Source organism: Vanellus vanellus (assembly GCF_965231255.1).
Source record: "Vanellus vanellus genome assembly, chromosome: 1".
Lineage (NCBI taxonomy): Eukaryota > Metazoa > Chordata > Aves > Charadriiformes > Charadriidae > Vanellus > Vanellus vanellus.
The window spans coordinates 147,846,916-147,865,349 of record NC_138905.1 but is presented as its reverse complement, the minus strand read 5'-3'; the positions used below and the strand labels follow the sequence as shown (position 1 = coordinate 147,865,349).

Genomic DNA, 18,434 nt, shown 5'->3' with positions numbered 1-18,434 from the left:
TGGTGTATTACCTTTACATTTTCTATTACTGTTTGCCCTTTGCCTTTTTCCCTCCCTGCTTCCCAGCTCACCATGATACAATCTCTAGCCAACGATACTATTGCATTTCTCTGTGCTTATTTTGCCATTCCCAGCTATTGGTAAAGCTCCAGATTTCTGTGCGTTGGCAGAGAGAGGAGCTGTTTCCCCCAATTTATTGTCCATGTAGCTGGAGTGCCCCGGCAAGGCATCATTGTGTCGCGTTGAATTGGACTGGCTGAACTCTGTGCCATCTGTACACAGACAGATTGTTACCCTTTACGATCCCTTTGGATAGAAGTTCTTGTAGCAAGAACGCTCACTTTGGCGTGCTGATATGAAGAGGTGAGTATACGTAGCTGGGGAGTATGGCTACGTGCGGCTGTTGTGATAGGAAAGGGTACTTTTGCGTTCCGGTGGCAGGGTGTTGTGGATTTCTTTGCAGATTTTTGCCCCCCCCCCCCCCCCCCGCCCGGCCCGGGCAGCAGTTTGGTGCGGAACCAGGCTGCCCTCCAGCAGAGCCCTGCGCCACCCCGGCACCGGGCAGTCTGTGAGGCTTTGGGTATGTCTGGTCTGACGCCTCTGAGGCAGAAAAGCAGCATAAGACAAGAAAGGCATAAGGGCATTCATAATGTAAAATGAGATTTGCATCCTCACTATCCTGAGCAAACCATCTGTATTATGCAAATATCAAAATGGCCTAATCAAAACCAGATTCTCATTGTGCTATGTGCTGCGTGTACCTAGAAAAGTCAGCTGTGGCTCTCTTGATATATCGGACAGCAATAGAACTGATACTGCACTGCTCAGAAGTTTACCCCAGGCTTTTCTTTGTGTTCAGCTTGATCTGCCAGTCATACAGAATATCCACGGGATATGTCTATTTCCACTATAGCTCAAGAATTTCCACGTAGTGGCAGGGTGGTCCAGGGTAGAATCGCTTCCCCGGGCAGTGCAGTGGGGGAAAATAACCCTATTGTTTTTTCCTGACAAGGTGCCCAGGTAAGTCACGGTATGTTGAACTGAAATAGACTGCCCCGATACCATGTGATTTCCACAGAAACTAACTGTAGTGCTATTTAAAGTCATATGTATATATAGAATCATAGAATCATGGAATGGTTTAGGTTGGAAGGGACCTTGAAGATCATCGAGTTCCAACCCCCCTGCCATAGACAGGGACACCTCCCACTAGACCAGGTTGCACAATATGTCATTGACTTTATATATGACTTCATGTATAGATATAAATGCTTTCATATACATTTATTTATTTAAAATATTTGGTTTTATGTATTTAAATAGTTACATCTATATATAAAGTCAGTGCTTCTTTATGTCTGTAACAGTGCTATACTCAGCGCTCAAATTCCCAGTCCAGTTGCGGAATCTACAGAAGGCATATAAGAATAAGGTGCGCGGCAGAAGCTCCAGCACAGGAGTTCCTTCATGTACTAATTAGAAAGAATGATCTTACTGGAACAGCTTACATAAATAAAATCAGTTCACGTGTCTCAGCGTTACTAGATAAGACCTACAGCATGCACACACAGTGGTCCACCTGGCTTATCTCGTGTTCAGTTTAACTGGGGGTTGCTGTGATTTCGGCAGGAGCGAGGAGCCTTCAGGAAAAGCTTGCTTGTGTCAGCACTCATGTATTGCGGTGAGAGGCCTAAAGGGAAGGCGCCGAAAAAAAATGATGTGTTTTCTTTTTACCCCCTCACAGATTGACCATCTCTGCTGAATGTCCCATGCAGCTTGAAGATTTCCCCATGGATGCACACGCTTGCCCATTAAAATTTGGAAGCTGTAAGTTCTCTTCTGAAATAAGAGCTGGAAAAATCCGTTATTATCGGGCTTTCAGGTTCTGGCCTGTCTTGTATGAATAGTTCGCCCTTTCCCCACCCCTTCCCTCTTAACATCGCTCATTAGCACCCCCAGTCTGCCACCCCTGCTGCTCATTTGCAGTGCTTTTTCTGGACTGCTGCCTTTCGGCTCATGCTTGCATGCTCTGTGATAAATGGTGAGCTGCTGGGTGATATGTCTTATATATCCACATCAAGTGTAACAGCCGCTGTTAGACAGAGTAGTAGATGCAGACAGCTAAGTTGATAACTTGGTTTTACATTTGTAGAAAAATGGAGCTTGTATTGGACAGTATCAGATTGATGCGCTACTGTGGTATTTACACGAATCAGACTGCAGTGCAATATCTCTACATCGCATATATTAAAAGACATCTAGGATATTAGAAGAGGAAATATCTTTCCATTTGGCTTTAATAAATCCAGTCCTATATCTTGTTACATGATGTTGTATACACATGTATTTGTATATATGCACACATTATTCTAAACTGTGTGGTGAACGATGCTTTTTCCTCAATTCCGAGGCTCTAATCCTCCACACTGCTGCCTTGCCAGAAGCTTACTTTAAAAATAACCTCAGGGGATCAGATGGTTATATTTAAATACAAAGCTCTTAATTAAAGTACAGATGAGGCTACTACAGTAGACATTTTTTATTTCGGTAATCAAATCAGAGGTTCCAGGTGCAATCAGTGTCTCTAAAGACTTTTGAAAATTACCAGGCGAGGCATTTTGCTAGTCCCCGAAGCCACCTAACTTCAGCATTTTTCAACGTTTTTTCAGTTGTATCAATTTAGAATCACTAATCCTAGCAAGATTAAGCTTTGCCTTTATCATCTGTATCTGCCCTGGTTTAATACTGGCTATGCATTGTCTTCTAGTGATCATACTAAGAAGTAAAAACACTGTTTACAGTAACGATTTCCAAGTTACAAAACTTAAGATGAACTGGTTTCCCTTCCCTCTTCCAATCCAGATAGACCCAGTTTCATCTGAATAGCCACCAGTATTTTACGAGGTCACTGCCGGTTCAAGTGTGTCTGTTTACTTCAGCCACATTAATTCACAGCAAAGCCAATATAAATCTGAAGGTCTGTACACCTTTACACTCAACTTAAAAAAATTATTTGCATTATATTTCATTCTAAACTTAAAAATGGGAAGACATCTCACAGGAAACCGTCATTGTATATAGGGTTAAACAAAAGCTACTGGAAAGAATTAAGATGAAAAATAAGCTGCCCTTCCTGGTATTACATATTCTTTACTGTATTGATAGATAAAGTTGAAGTCACATCTGTTGGTCTCTAGTGCAGATTATAGAGCTGGGGTGTCGGGTAGTTTTATGAACTCTTGCAAAATATGCAATATAAAATTAAAAGGTACATATTTAAACAAGGAGCCTGATGCAGCAGAGGTCTGACACTCAACCTTAAAGTTAAGTGGGTGCTTCAATGCATTAGTAGATTAGGTGCAGTAAGGTACAGGTTCTAACTCTCCATATACTAAGACAAAAAAACAAACCCCAAACCATGCAAGTGCAGGAGATAACATTACTAGATAAGCTACAAATGCTTAGAAGGAGTACAGTCTTCAACAGCATTGAAAAGAACCCCGCAATCTGTCTGAATGCAATTATATGTTCTGCTTGTGTGAAATATGTTACATATTCATCACCTATTAGCACACAGGTCATTTTAACCAGGGGAAAAAACAACACTGAAAAGTGTTTAGGCACGTGAGGGCTGAATACGGTTTTAGTTCATGCTCCTTGCCACACTCGGTATACATCCAGAGTATATTTTATAAGCTACTACAAGTTGCCTTTAAGTTCTTCCACAATGCATAGACGTGAAGCCATTTGGCCTGTGCTAGTCCACACCTCTGAGTAGTAGCCTCTGCGGAAAGTAAATATATAGAGACAAGCTATAGACAGCCTTTCAGCCTTGGGAATATCTGTATTACTGATCTGACAGCTCATTAGTAATTTATTGGGTTTTAATATGCAGATGTTTGCACAAGTAGCAGCCAATAAGTCAGGGTTTATTGAATTAGCCCAGACGTATTTTAGGAGAATACAATATTTATTCCCTATTTACAGCACTACGGGTTTGCATTAAGTCATCGTCAGGCTCGCAGCGAGACAGAGCCTACAGGGGTATATTATACACAAGCACATGCCCTTTACGCTTTAGCTTTCCTCCCTGTCTTTCCCCAAAGGGCTTCTTTTTAATGGTCTTCTTTCCAAGAAAGATTTCACAAAGCCTCAAGGAATAGCATCAAAGTAAATGTTAAACACGTTATCGGTAGAGCTGGGAGGGTGGAGAGGAGACGAGCGCTAACTGGTCAGAGGGTGGGGGGAGCGGGGCGGCGAAGCGGTGCAGCCGGCACACGGGCAGATCGGCAGCAGAAGAGATGATGCCAAGAAGCGGTCGGTGCCGCAGCAGAGGCAGGAGCAGGTTATTATTTTCCTGGCTGCATGAGCGTTCACCGCACTTGCTATAATTCAGCAAGCAAAAGGGAAAAAAAAAACCCGACACTTCCTTCAGTATTAAAAAGAAGGAAGGTTAATCTTGCTCACAGAAATAAAGGTAAATGTAAAAGGTAAATTCTTCTGTCCCGTTTGAGTGGTTTCTTGCTGTATTAGAATTGTGGGAGATTTTACGGGCCTAGGCAGCGTTATATGTAGAACGATTTTGTAGAAATAATTAAAAGCAAGGTCGAATATGGGAAAAGGGATATAAAGTTACATGCACACACCACCAGCCGAGATACCTGTTGGGCAGTTCAAACGACAGCTACAGAAGTAATACTTCTTAATGCCCTGTGGCACGTCATGAAAGGCTGTGCTGGCGAGAGGACAGAAGTTCAAGCATGGCTTCTAATGAACTGAACAGAGCAGGTTACAGTTGTCCTCCTCTTAAGTACAATGCCCCAGCGCTCAGAGGTGGCAAGATCAGGTGGATCTGCTGCAGGAGGTGCGTGTACGCGGGTACTCTCCCTCCAGGCTTGCACCCCTGCTAGCGATAAGGCCGCCTGCAGAAAGCATCCCACAGAAACCTCATTTAGAGGTACAAGGGAACTGGGCATCAGCGCAGGCTCTTGGGTCTCTGCAACCAGGCCCCGCTGCCTCTGAATCAAGAGCGCGCGGTGGAGATGGCCGTGGCAGTCTGTTCATTACCTCACGGTAGCATGGGAAGGATGCTGGCTTCTTCCATGGCTGAGTTTAAAATAAACTTTCCGTTGCAATTCTAGTGCCGACCCATACTCTAAATAAATTTGCTGGTCAAACAGGATCCGATGAAATTTCCTGATGTCAGCCACAGTTTTGCTAGCAGCTTCTTAGCCTAAGAAATTCCTCCTTACCCCCAAGCTATTTCTGGTGTGGGGAGGAGGAATTAGATAAGACAGCAAGGACATTACAGCTAGGAAGCTTTAAAGTTTCACCTCTTCCACTGATAGGCCTTAGGAGTACATTAAAGTATCATTTAGTACAGTTTCCAAACACCCATGTGTCAGCGGGTAGGTAAGCATCATTATCTCTAGGGCAGCTGAGGCAGAGAAGTTAATTGACTTTCCGTAAGGTCACACAGCAAATCAATGTCAGAAAAAGGATTAGACTCAACTTCTTTGGTTGGAGAGACAGATGTCTAATCCACTAGACCATGAAGGCCTCTGCCCAGGCAACTGACTTAACTCCTAAATCTCATTTTACTCATGCGTTAATTATATCAGTTTTACCTAGCTCACAGGGTTGCCCTGAAGATGAATTAGGTAATTGCTATTAGTGAATGTTAACCAGTGCTTTGACAATGTCAAATACTGTAAGATGGAGTCTATTTATGGCAACTGTCTCTTGAAGGCACTGTGTCTGAGTACATGTAGTTATCAGATCTTGTATTATGGAACAGATAAATGCATGAATCTGCTGCCCACTAGTCACTCGGCTGTGAAAAAAAACTCTACTATTTTTAGAGTAAGTAGAAAGCCTAATGAATATTCTGAAAATAATGAGATCCCCTAGCTCCCGAGCAGGGGAGAAAACAGGCCTGGCGTTTATTCCTGATGAATGTAACTCAGCCATGAAGATGGTGAAGGTTGATCACTGTGGATCAAAAAGGGAGCTTGCCGACTGTTTGTGAGGGAACAGCACTGGGTACGATTTGTAGCATCTGAAGAAAGCAGTTAACGTGGTTTATGTACATCTTCCTTTTTAACAGCTCAAACTGAGTCATGGTGTCTGCTGTGGTCTTTGATAAAGGAAAGTGCCCAGGCTATTTCTGTAGCAGGAGGCACGCTCAAATTATTTTCCTCTAAGGCGGCTGGTGAAGTCAGAGTAATGAGGAGACAGTAACTTCACCAGTACGCCAGGATTTTATTGCAACACTTAACGTTAAGGCACTCACTGTTCACAAACTATCCATGCACCTGCAGCTGCTGCGAAATTTCTCCAAAAAACAGTGTTTTAAGAAGATTCCCCTCATGGTGACTTTTCCCTATAATGGTGAGAATTAGCTGAGATAGCACTGAGCTGAACGCACCTACAGGGGTTTTCTTGATTTTGTGCTTCCCCCCATTAGCACCTGTGAAGCTGCAGGGGAACTGCAGGTGGGGAGGGAGAACTTCAAAACAGAGTCCTTTTAAACAGACTCTAATCTGGTTTAGTAAAATGTGATAAAGAATGTATTCAGCCTCTCAGAACCTGTGGGTAAAAGTCTTGTATAAGAATATAACTAAATGAATAATAAATGAAGACAAATGTTAATTTTAGGAGACTTTGAAAAGGGAAAATGGCTCTTTGGTAGGTTTTCCTGGGTTGCTCCCAGGGAGAGCTGGATCTGCAGTCTCACATGTGGAGGCAGAGCTTTTCTGTTACTCATCTCTATCAGCTGGTCAGAAGAGGCTCCTGAGTCCATTCCTCCGAGTGGAGACAGGCAGTGTGGCTTGTTGACTTTGCTTGGAAGCGTTAGTGCCTTCTTCATGAAAGGGCACATGGAAAGACCAAGGGAGGTTCTCTGTGAAATGCTGAGCGTCCAAGTTCAAGCCTAAGCTGCGATTTTGCAATTTAAGGCAAAAGCCAGTTAATAAAGAAATGATAGGTTTGGTCTTTACACAGGGTATAGAAGTTTAACTTGGAAGTCAAGGGAGGCGTGCTGCTCGCTCATGTAACGTCTTCTCTTACATTTTCCTAAGGTTTATCACAGCTTACGCAGACACTTCCATTGCAATGGACATTGAATGGCTAAGATAGCTAGGTGAATACTAAAATTCAGTGTTTCTTAGATGTTTGATATATTTCTCTGCTCCCTCCTCCTGCCACATGTTACCACCAGTTACCAACCACTACTTTGGTTGGAATTCTACTGCCCTAGTTTTCGGCTGTTCAGAAGCTAGGTCTCCCGACATGTTGAAAGAAGTGCTTGTGGCAGCATCAGGCAGGCAGCCTAGACAACTAGCTTGGACCAGGGTTGTAATTTTACTTAAGTTTAACTGGTAAAGCATAGGCATCTAGCCTGAACTAATTTTCTATACACCCCTTAGCGTGAGTGGAGGAGGTGGAGTCCACCTCATGGTATTGCTGTTATTTGCCTCTAGTTTCCTTGAAATCATGGACACATGATTAGTTGTGGGGCTGCATTGTTTAAAAAAATTCAATCTTTTAGCTCAGAAGTTCTTAATACACAGACTCCTGACTGAAACATACTCAAAAAATCATGGGGATTCACTAGAGCCACAAGGCTCCACTAGACTCCCCCAAATCTGCTGCTGCTCTTACCTATTCTGGGATGTGGAAATGCTCTGCTGCGGAATGAGCACAGTGGTTTGGCCCATATCGAAAGCCTTGCATCTACAATTCGCCCATTACAACACACATTCAAGGACTTTCCAGAAGAGGCTGGAGAAACTGTGCAAGTATCCTCTTTAAGCATTTTCAGTCACTGTCGTTAATTAGCTTTCCAAAGACTTTGTCACATACACACGGCTACTCTTTCCACTGAGATAATTTTAAAAATACATTAGAAACACGGCGTTTGCTACCATCCAGTCATCTGGGTGTGTGATTGCTTCCCTGTGAAACGCTGCCCAGCTCTGGGACTGTCACTTCTTACTTCTGGTCACCCCCCTGTTCAGAAGCCAGTGTGTCTTTGCCTCTTGGGTTCATAACAGAGCATAAAAGGGAGGTATAGGGAAGGAGCACTTTCTGAGGGCGCTGGGGGCAGCTTTTGTGGCCACTGCAGAGAGCCCCTTGAGCGGCCATGGATGGCAGCCTGCACACCACCTGCCCAGGGAGCAGCATCCTCATCAGGAGGTGACCCATGGGCATCAGGCTTTTTGGCAGGGAAAAGCTCGAATGGTAGTGTTCTCGAGCTCAAGGAAAGAGATGTTCAGGCAGGGGAAGGAGTTGGTGTGGAGATACTCAGCGGTAGTGTTTTTTATCTCGCCTGAAAGAGGTCTAGACACGATTGTGGTGAAGCAGCATGGAGATCCAGGTGCTTTGCTGATGGTAGAAACATCAGCATGCGTTTCCCCCTCTGGAGATTTCAGCCTAAATTTAAAGGCTGCGCAACTGCCTGATTACAGGAAAACAGTGATTCAATTTGAGATGTCAGCAGTAGAAAACAACGTGCAGAGGCTCTGTGCTTAATGTGCTTAAGCTTTCAAATGACCCTTGGGTGCAAACCTGCAAAGACGTTGCTGGGCCCGTAATGCCCCAAAAGGCACAGCGAAGGCTTACGGTTGCCAGCCATGGATCACGGATTTATGCCACTGGTAAATGGGATATTATTTGTAAATGGGACAAATGGGCAAATACTGCTCCACTGCTTTACAAGCCAGGTTTTTAATGGCTGTTATTTTCTAAGGTGGCTGTAAGTATTTCTCATAAACATTTCTGAAATCATTCTCATGGTGCTGTTGTGAGGTTGATAGGTCTCTGCCGCCTGCATTTTGCAGGTGGGGATAAAGAAGGCAAAGAGCAATTACAGTCTCTTCTGAGCAAAGATAGAGTGGTTCATTACCTGCTTTTATTGCCTCTGTCATTATGGGTCCCTAGGTTCAATTAGAGCCTCCCAGTGCTACTGCAGTACATTAATGACAAAATGACTTGCCTAGAGTTTGGGTTTTTTTTTTTTTGGGGGGGGGGGGGGAGGAGGGAAAGCTGCAAGACACTGCTGAAACTTGGATTTCAGTTTCCAGTCTGGCGGCTCCTTCATGACACCTCAGTCTCTGGTGGGCCAGGGAGACCTCCCTCCACATTGCCGGGTCCCACGTTGGCCTCCTCCCCTACACAAAGGGCCAAGTTAGCCTGAGATGGGATCTAACGCTGCTGCAGTCTCCGCTCGGCAGGTTTCTTCAAAGGAAACAGCCATTTCGTGTTGTCTTCCATGAAGAAACACGAGGAAAGGAGTAATGGGAAGAAGGAAAGCCTGAAGGGCCTTCCATTTTTTCCCCTCTTCCCACATCATACCCACCGACAGTCTCCTCAGGGCCAGGCTGTGCTAGTGGCTAGACACTTGCTGAAGGCATCCCGGTGGTAAATCTGTCAGCAAAGCTGGGATCCCTCCCTCCTAAATTTATATTTCTGCAGAGTAAATATAGACAGCTGAGCTGATCACTCTCACCCTCTTATAGTCAGGGGAGAGAAGTAGATATTTTTAGGCTCAGGTCAATCTCCTCCTAAAGCAGATGACGAAAATAGGTCAGCTGATGGCTGTAGATAAGGAGATGTTTTACTTGCGAACAGAGAAGATGAGACCATGCACGCCTTTGGGCCTGGGTCTCTGTGACTGGAAGGGGCCAGTTCCCAAAGAGGGGACATGCGTCCGAGTGCTGTGGCAGACAGCAGGAGAAATGGCAGCGCCTCTGGTAAGCAACAGCTTATCTGATGAGGCTCCTTGAACTCATCGCTGAGTCTGGGCAGTTTGAAACGAAAGCCTCGGGAAGTTTTGTCCCCTTCTCTTAAATACAGTGCTGCCCTACGTCCCATGGCAGGAGTCTATAATCTGGCTTCTGAGTTCCAGATGACTGCACCTCTGGCGTAGGGAATAAGTTCTAGTGATTGCAATCTCAGAGCAGTATTAAAGTGTTTGAATAATAATATTTCAGCCTGCTATCTCGACATACCTATCGATTACATATTCGCACAGTGTTATTAGTGTAGCAGTACTTCTGAGATTTGTAAATGTCCTCATTAAGGGACTGGTTTCAGAAACAAAGGTATATATTTCGTTCCGCAAGTAGTCGCATTCACTCTTGGCTGCTTTCAGGTCATACTGATTTATAAGTGAGGATGCTTTGAATGGTAAGCTCAGCAGATAGTCTAACTGTGATGGGTGAGTTCCTGGTGCCACTCAGGTGGGTGGGAAGAACATCTGTTGATGTTCTTGTTGATGATGATGAGGTCACGGTTTCATTCTATGATGTTAGATGTGGCCAAAAATACCATGTTTGTGAAGGCACACTCCCCAGCAAGATCAAACGGAGTGTTTTCTAAAATTCACTCCACATTTCTCAAAATAAACTCTGGTGATACTCCTGGAAAGTTGATCACAATAGCTTTGCTGATATTAAGCGGCAGCTTGCAAAATGAGTGGATCACTGCAGTCAAGATTGCTCAGAAAGTGAGGTGCTATGCAAAGTGAGTAATGGTGTCAGTCACACTTTGGAGCATACTTTTGTTCGCCTTGCAAAAAGTAAATTAAATCTCTAACATCTTCCTCATGACCATGCTGGTTTTTTTAATGAAGCAGTTAATATAGCTGCCTAATATTGTGATTGCAAATTCAAAGTTCATTAAATGTTAGTACAGCACTCAGACTGGCCGACTGATTTGGAATTACCATACACTAGGCCTACAAAGACCAACATAGGGTCAGGAAGGTCCCAGGATAGTTGAAGTTTTTAAACTTTATCCCAGCACATCCTACTGCTCTGTTGCTCTAGTCCTCTAGCAGCAGATATTTATACTGGCCGTAACAGGAAAAAAAAAAAAGCATCAAAGGCTGGAATAACAGATTTTGACCTGTTCCATATGAAAAGCAATTGTGTACCCACCTTTAAATATGGTGTAAAATCAATTCTCAGATTAGTCCAGCTAGCACTAAATCTGAAAACAAAGCAAGAAGCTCTGTTATAAATACTGACTGCAATGAGAGGAAGAAATGGGAAGAGGCAAAAGAAAGAAGGCATCACCTGCTCCCTAAGGTCGGCTCTCAGCTGAGACCAGGGGCTTTGGGAAGATGGCCTGGTGCTGCCTGGTACCTGGGAGCACCTGGGTGCGTAACAGCCCTGCAGCAGACCCTGTTTGGTCACCCCTTTCACTCAGCTCCTGGCAGGCATCCCACAACGACGGGTGGCACGGTTTAGTTGTCTACACCTGCCTGTCTGTTGCTGTTTGAGGTGCTCCAGGCTACCCGATGGGAAAACTTTCTTTGCTGTATTTTTTTTTTTCTCTTTTTCTTAGTGGAGCCTGAGGACCTGTTATCCCAGGACACGCAGCTCAATTCAGTGTGCCGTGCCTGGTTTTTAATCCAGGTGCCTATATTGTCAGATTTCACAGGAAGGAGTAAGTCCCATTCATGGCGTTCCCAGTGCTTGGGGAATAGATGCACCTCTCTGATGTCTCCCCCGTGGCCACTTGGGCGAGCAGGATGGGGCAGGGAAGAGCCGGCGCTGTCATCAGTGATACTGCCTGCGTGGCAGCAAATATGCACACCTCTTTAAGGGGCATCGCTCAAAGTGCCATGCTGTCTCCACAGTCGTCCCTGAGAGACATTGTGTATTACTCTGCACATCTCCTAGCTCAGGGCTCTTTTTAAATGGTGTAATAGCATCCCGTGAAGGTACTGTGTCTGAGTGAATTATCAGGACAACTGTTCATTAGTATTCGCGTTACATTCATCATTGGTATGACTGTGATTTAGTGTACCAGTTTGCAAATAGTCCATTTATTGTATTAAAGCAGCCAGTAGCCTTGCCTATGCTAATCATGAATCACAAAATCATAAGGGGTTGGTTTTTTTTCCCCTTTGCTTTATATTTTTGAGCTCTAGGCTGGGCAACATTTAGAGTTTTGTCCCATGAACTGGAACTTCTAAAATTAAGCAGGACTTCTACCTGTTGCTTGCTTTGAAAAGCCAAAGAAAATGGCTTTTACAAAACTACATGTCTCAAAATGAACTTCACAAGCATCTTCAGTTCTGTGTCTCACCACCTCGTGGGTACAGTCTGTGCTTCCATTTCATTTCCAAGCCATAGACACTTCTATCACATTCCTATTCCCACCTTTTCCTGAGGTGACTTATAAATTACATTCTGAAACAGAGTTATTTTGACCTAACTTAGGGGTTTATTTTTTTTTAGTAATGATCAGTATAGCGTATTAGAGTTGCTTAGTAATGAAGTCTCTCGAGACCTGTCTGGCACATTTTTCAGAACATCCTATTCTATTCCCTGCAGAATGTGACAACGAGATCAAATAAAACTGTGTATCGGGAAAACATATAAAATACTGCCTATGTTATCAAATTATATTTTTATTGTAACTTCAGGAAGGACAGAAATGATTGTTTTAGTAACACTGAACTTCCTACCGCCTGTTTCACAGTCAATGGTGTCCTATTGTCTTTTGCCATCAGTTTTAATACAAGAATTGTTTCAAGTACGTGAACATTTTCATCCTTGGATGCCGTCCATTGTCCCATCTACATGACGCTGTGCCATTCCAAAAAATATTCATTCTGAGCATTTAATTTCTACTCACATCTGGAGCACCGTGTCCCATTCTGAGCTCCCCAAGTACAAGAAAAATACGGACTTTGTGGAGAGAGTCCAGCGCAAGGTGGCAAAGATCATTTGAGGACTGAAACATCTTTCATATGAGGAGAGGCTGAGAGAGCTAGGACCGTTCAGCCTGGAGAAGAGGAGGCTCAGGAGGACCTAATCCATCTGTGTTAATAGCCAATGGGAGGGAATGAACAAGAGGCAGCCAGGCTCTGCTCAGTGGTGCCTGGTGACAGGACAAGAGGGCACAGATTAGACAACATTAAATTCCATCTGAACATGAGAAAGCATGTTTTTACTGTGAGTGTGACCGAGCACTGGAACAGGTTGGCCAGAGAGGTTGTGAAGTCTCCATCCGTGGAGATATTCAAAACCTGGCTGGACATGGTCCTGGGAAGCCTGCTTTTGGTGTCCCTGGTTGAGCAGGGGGTGGGACTGGATGATCTCCAGAGGTGCCTTCCAGCCCCAACCATTTTGTGATTCCGTGTGATAGACATTTGTAATCTCATGTATTTATACACGTTACACTTCTTGTCCATGGCAGATATTTAAAATCTTGCGTGCTGTTTATCCATATGCTGTACGCTCATGCCAGTTTAAACGATCAGTCTTAATTCTGATGATTTCAGGTCCCTGAAGTAATTTCCATGACCCTCAAATTCTCCCAAGAACAGCAGACTTCATCACACTATGGCAAAATCTTCATTTTAGGCTCTTAATCATTGAATATGTGAATACATGTCTTTTAGTATTTAAATTGCTATTTTACTTGCTATATAACTTACTGTTACAAAAAGCTATTTCCCACTAGACCCAGTCCATGCATATTTAGTACCATGTCTTGTAATTTTTATATTTAAAATTACATTTTTACTGGATCTATTTTCCATTAGTTCTTCCTCTAGAGTTATCTCATTTGTGCATCAATTCATTCTTATCAACTCAATTCAATGGGAAATTCCAATTACAGAGCTCAAATCTGGCCTCAGTTGCATAGGTACAACCGTTGACAGATGCTTTGTAATGGGTTAAAAAGTATTCATGCACAAACCAGAAGAAACCCAGCCTGACTCTTAGAATTCAAGCTGGTGCATGATGGCTTAGTAGGAGCACTGGTTTACTGCCTGCAGAATTCTTTGAGAAGTTGTAAATCTGGGTCTCTATTGAGTTGTAAAACAGCCTCTAAGTGAGTCAAATACATTAGTGGATAGATAAGATAGAGAGATAAAGATTTGTATGCGTATTCAGATTGTAATTAGAGCTTCTAAAAAAGCTGACAATTTATGCACATCTTTCATAATCAACAGGCTTTGGTGGGGATTAGCAATACTTCCAAGACTAGGCAGTCTGATGATCCTGTGGCATGTACTAAATATCATGATGATAAAGGCTAAGACTGTAACTGCACAACTGTAATTAATAAAATAGAAAAGCAGCCAAGAGTTATCTTTCTACAGTATCTCTTCAAGTGAATTCAGCCTCCAACTAGCATCATTCTGAAAGGAAAGTTCCAGCCATGGTTTCTGGATCAACAGTTTGTTTAACTGTGGAATGCAACTCAGGCTCGCAGGGTGGGCACCCATACATACAGATCCCACATTTCACAGGTTGCCTTCACTTAATTATGCAGGCACTGCTTTCATGGCTTACTGTGAGGTCTGTCAAAGGATTTGGGGGGTGTTTTGGAGAGGGATTCCTTTTTCCTACATGATTTTATGCCTTGTCTTGCAGACGTGAAAACTTATTGGCAGACATCAGTGTTGATTTTTTTTTCATGGGTTATAGCTTCAAATAACCGAGCCTAGAAATACATCTGGGTCCTGTGAACTCAAAGTTTGGACTCAGCCATCCACATTTAGGTTTATTTGACTTAAGGAACCAAGAAACGCTTCGCCCCCCGCCCTGGGGTTTATTCCAATGTGGAGGAGAAAGAAAGGGGAGAAGGGAGAGTGTCTCTCAGTAGCCACAGATGCCACCACTGCCCTGTTGCGGGGGCAGTGGCAGGAGAAGGCTCTCTGCTTGTGGGCTGCTTGTCGAACGTACAGGAGGACGCCGCACTGCTCACGCTGTTTGGTTCGGAAACGAACACAGGGAAGACAAGGCACCCCTCAGTGCCGAGGCGAATGCCAGGGATCCTCCAGGCCTTATCAACTGCCTGCTCTGCTCTGTCAGACTTTGTCTTAATGTATTTCCTCCCTTGGCCTGTGGTTGTTCCTCTGCCCTCTGTTCACTGGCGTAAGAAAGACCATGTCATGCTTTGCTTGCCAGGCATAGGAGAGCAGGAAGAGGGTGGGAGAAGAGCGAGGGAGATCTTTACCGTTTTTTATATTGAGTGGTGTGTGTTGGACGTTCAAATGAAGAAAAATGGATCTGCTCATCAATAAACAAATAGGAGAAGAAATTACTTATTTTATCATTCTGGTTGGTGATAAGCCTGCAGCCATTTATCAAATGTCTACCAGAAAAAAAAGTCTGTTGTCATTTCCTCACTTTTAATAACATTATACCTCTCTGTAATTTTAGCTGTTCATCTCAACTGCTACCTTTTTTTCTTCTTTTTGAAAGAGGGAGCTTAGAAGAGAATGAATGATTTAACGAGGCTTCCCCCTTTCTTTGGCAAGCCAGCAGAATTATTGTAAAGAACACAGAATTAATTTTTTGGATTCATAAAACCAGAAGAAACCCACTTGCTTAAAGTAGAATAAACACCAGGCAGTCTCACTTGGATTGTCAGTGGCTTTGAATTTGAGTTTGCTTTTACAGCAGCACCAGCATTCTCCCAGCTTGCTAACCCAAAGCCTCTACTACATTTTTTATCACCCTTTGGGAGACTGACTCCTTGTCCCTCCTGTGTGTACCCGCGAGAGGAGGAAAGGGTCTTATTCCCTTGTCAGCAGTAAACCTTTCTTATAACTCTAGAAAGCATGAGCAGAAGTTCTTCAGTCCTTCAGCAAGCATGGCTGGTGGGCAACCTACTGGAAGCGTTACTTAAGTGGAGGAAGGTTTATACACGATTTGGTATAACAGTTAATAATACCATCTTTCCATTAGCACCTGCTCTATCCTGATAGCAAAATAACGTCATTCTAGACAACTCCCACACTTTCAACTTTCAATATGACTGTGCCTAATTATACTGCATGGGTTATCAGCAGCAGAGCTGGAGCTTTTTGGTAGTCAAGTTTGGGCTAATTGGAGTTTGAGGTTTCTGGAAAGATGTGGCAGAAGGTTTGAGGTAGGAAGACAACTACCTGCTACAAGTACACAGGTTTATCTACCTGGAGGTTTATCTAGATGACCAGAAAAGAGATGGTCAGTGGTTCCACCGCCACACCAGGGTGGGTGGAGTGGCCTTTCCTGTCAGAGCTGTAAGCTTCTCTCAAAGGTACTCATGGACTGAGGGGGTGGCTGCATCTTTTTACATTCGCATTCATGCTTTGACATTTTCTCCATTCTTCTCTTTCTCCCAGGGAGGCTTAGATGCTCAGAGCCTGGCCCATAGTGAGGAAAGCAGGCATGAAGCCAAAAATCTTATATGACAGCCTTTTAAAACAGACCATGTTTTCTTACGCCTGAATGGAAAACAGATGAGAATCATAACATATATGTGATCCTGCACAATAGATTAGACTGGGGTAAATTCATATTATTCCTAATGCAACAGACTTCTTTGGAGGTGGAGACATCCCTGCAGGCTGCATCGGTTTGGGGTGAACTCCACAGGGACACATCTGTCACCCTACTGTGTCTTAAAGCCATATGTCTATAACCAGGATGTCTAAGCCAGGATATCTATAACCATCCTGCTCCTGCACCAGACCCTCTTCTACCTGGGCTGTTCTCCTTTAGATACTCTCCTCCTGGCCAAGCAGTGGCACAGCTCTCTGTCTGGTAGCCTCGCAATAGATGTTTTCCCATGAGAGAAGACCTGCAGGCTGGAGTCCTCCTCCCAGGGAGGCACTGGCCTCAAGCTCTGCTCTTGACTGCCTGAGTGCTCTCTCTTCTCACCAGCTGGCCTGGTATGGGCAGCTTCCCTTCCCTGCCATGGTTTGGAAAGAAAGCAGCCTCACAAAGTATTGCTGGGGCATACCTGCGAGATCTGGGTGGAGTTTTGGCACCTTCTGGCCTTTACCTGAATAACAGATTTTTTTACAGGAGGAGTTGCTGGGCTTCACCACAGTAGGAGCCCCTAACGCAGTACCGGTGCATGTATTTAAGTACCTAGCAAAGGCTGCCATTCAAAACCGAAGCACTGATTTATTTTAGGACCCTCAGGGCTAGGGAGAGCAGAGAATTAAAGCATCTGAATACTTGTTAAGCCTTACAGGCCTATGTTCCTGTGTAGTCGCAATTTCAGTGGAATTTGGTTACAGTGTTCTCACCGGGAAGTGTCTAGCCAGGCTGAATTACTGTGTGTCATTGTCAGAAAACAGGATAAACTCAATTATCCCAGTGCCTGGGATTCTTGCAGGAACAGGGAACTGCTGAGATGGGATACATCTGGATCACTGCAGCAAGAAGTCCAATGCTTTTTTTTTGCGTGGGAAGTAACATAAGTAAAAATCAAATTCTCTGACAATCCCAGCTCTGTCTACATAAATCCAGCATTCAGTGGGGATATCAGCACATGAACAACATATACCAGATAAGCATTTAAAAAGGAGGGCTTTCTGCAGCACCTTTTTCAATGGACCCGTCTCCTCCTACTTGCCTTCTCCAGATCTAGCTTTGGAATTATTTACAACATGTTGTGAACTTGTAATCGTCTCTGAGATGAGACCGTACCTCAGCTTTAAAGGGGAGGTGACATTCCATCACTTTTTGTAATGCAAATATTTTTAAATAGGGAAGAAATTCCTTCTCAGCCTTTCGAAGCAGATCATGAGATGTAATTGCAGTAATTTTACTGCCCAGCTACAAATACAAGCACATGGAAGGTGTGTGGGCAGCCCTGCACAGCTAACAAGGGCTGGAGGATTTGTAGATCTTCAACCTCCAAAGCCTGATTCAGCTTCAGCCCTGAATACAGCAGCAACAACTGTCAGATATGTTACAAGAAAGATCTCATCACATCATTTTTTTTTCTAGTGACAGTAGTCCATAATATTTCTCTCAGAAGGTTATCCACTGTTTAATTAACCCCCCAGTTAGGAAATTGTGTCCTGTTCTTCATCTGACTCTGCCTGAAACCATCTTTCAGGCATTGAATTTTTCTTTTCCTTTTGTCTGTAGTACATGAGATGCACCCTGGTTTTACCTATCTTTTCTGTATGCAAGTATCGCAGTGCTTGAGTCATGTCTCAGCTTCTTGTCAGTGAGCTAAGTAAGTTGAGCTCCTTAAGCTTCAACTCATGACTGACTTGTTTTCCAGTCCCTGGAGATACTTGTGACCCTCTTTTGAACTCTCTTCACCTCTTTGTCCTCATTATTTCCATATCTTCTCTGAGGTGCGGACAACAACGTACGAATAGCCATAAACGGTCAGACCAAAGGTGTATCTAGCCAAGTGTCCTGCCTCTGGCAGCACTTCCCACAGGTGCAACAGGAAGATTAAGAACAGTGAAAAGAAGATGCTGCGTTCTTCCCTACTAACCGCTCCATCATCCAAGTGGTCCATTGTGCTATACGCACATATGCTCTTAACCTGAACCAGGATCACTTCCCATTTTCTGCTTGACGTTACTGGTTGTATGGATCCAGGGACCACCTTCGCCTATTTCTTGCCATCGCAGTGCTTCAGCCCACGTTGACCCACTGTGAAAATTT

At 43.9% G+C, this 18,434-nt stretch overlaps 2 protein-coding genes across 2 annotated transcripts in view; one reads left to right on the top strand and one right to left on the bottom strand.

Moving 5' to 3' along the window:
• Positions 1-18,434, top strand: part of GABRA5 (gamma-aminobutyric acid type A receptor subunit alpha5) — a gene marked incomplete at both ends in the record, with an annotated part of 55,300 nt that overhangs the window by 26,620 nt on the left and 10,246 nt on the right. The window contains one exon of the mRNA XM_082495477.1: positions 1,745-1,827. Coding sequence (XP_082351603.1) covers positions 1,745-1,827 — 83 coding nt within the window. The remainder of the gene's footprint in view (positions 1-1,744; positions 1,828-18,434) is intronic.
• Positions 1-18,434, bottom strand: part of GABRB3 (gamma-aminobutyric acid type A receptor subunit beta3) — a gene marked incomplete at both ends in the record, with an annotated part of 200,300 nt that overhangs the window by 178,770 nt on the left and 3,096 nt on the right. The window lies entirely within an intron of this gene.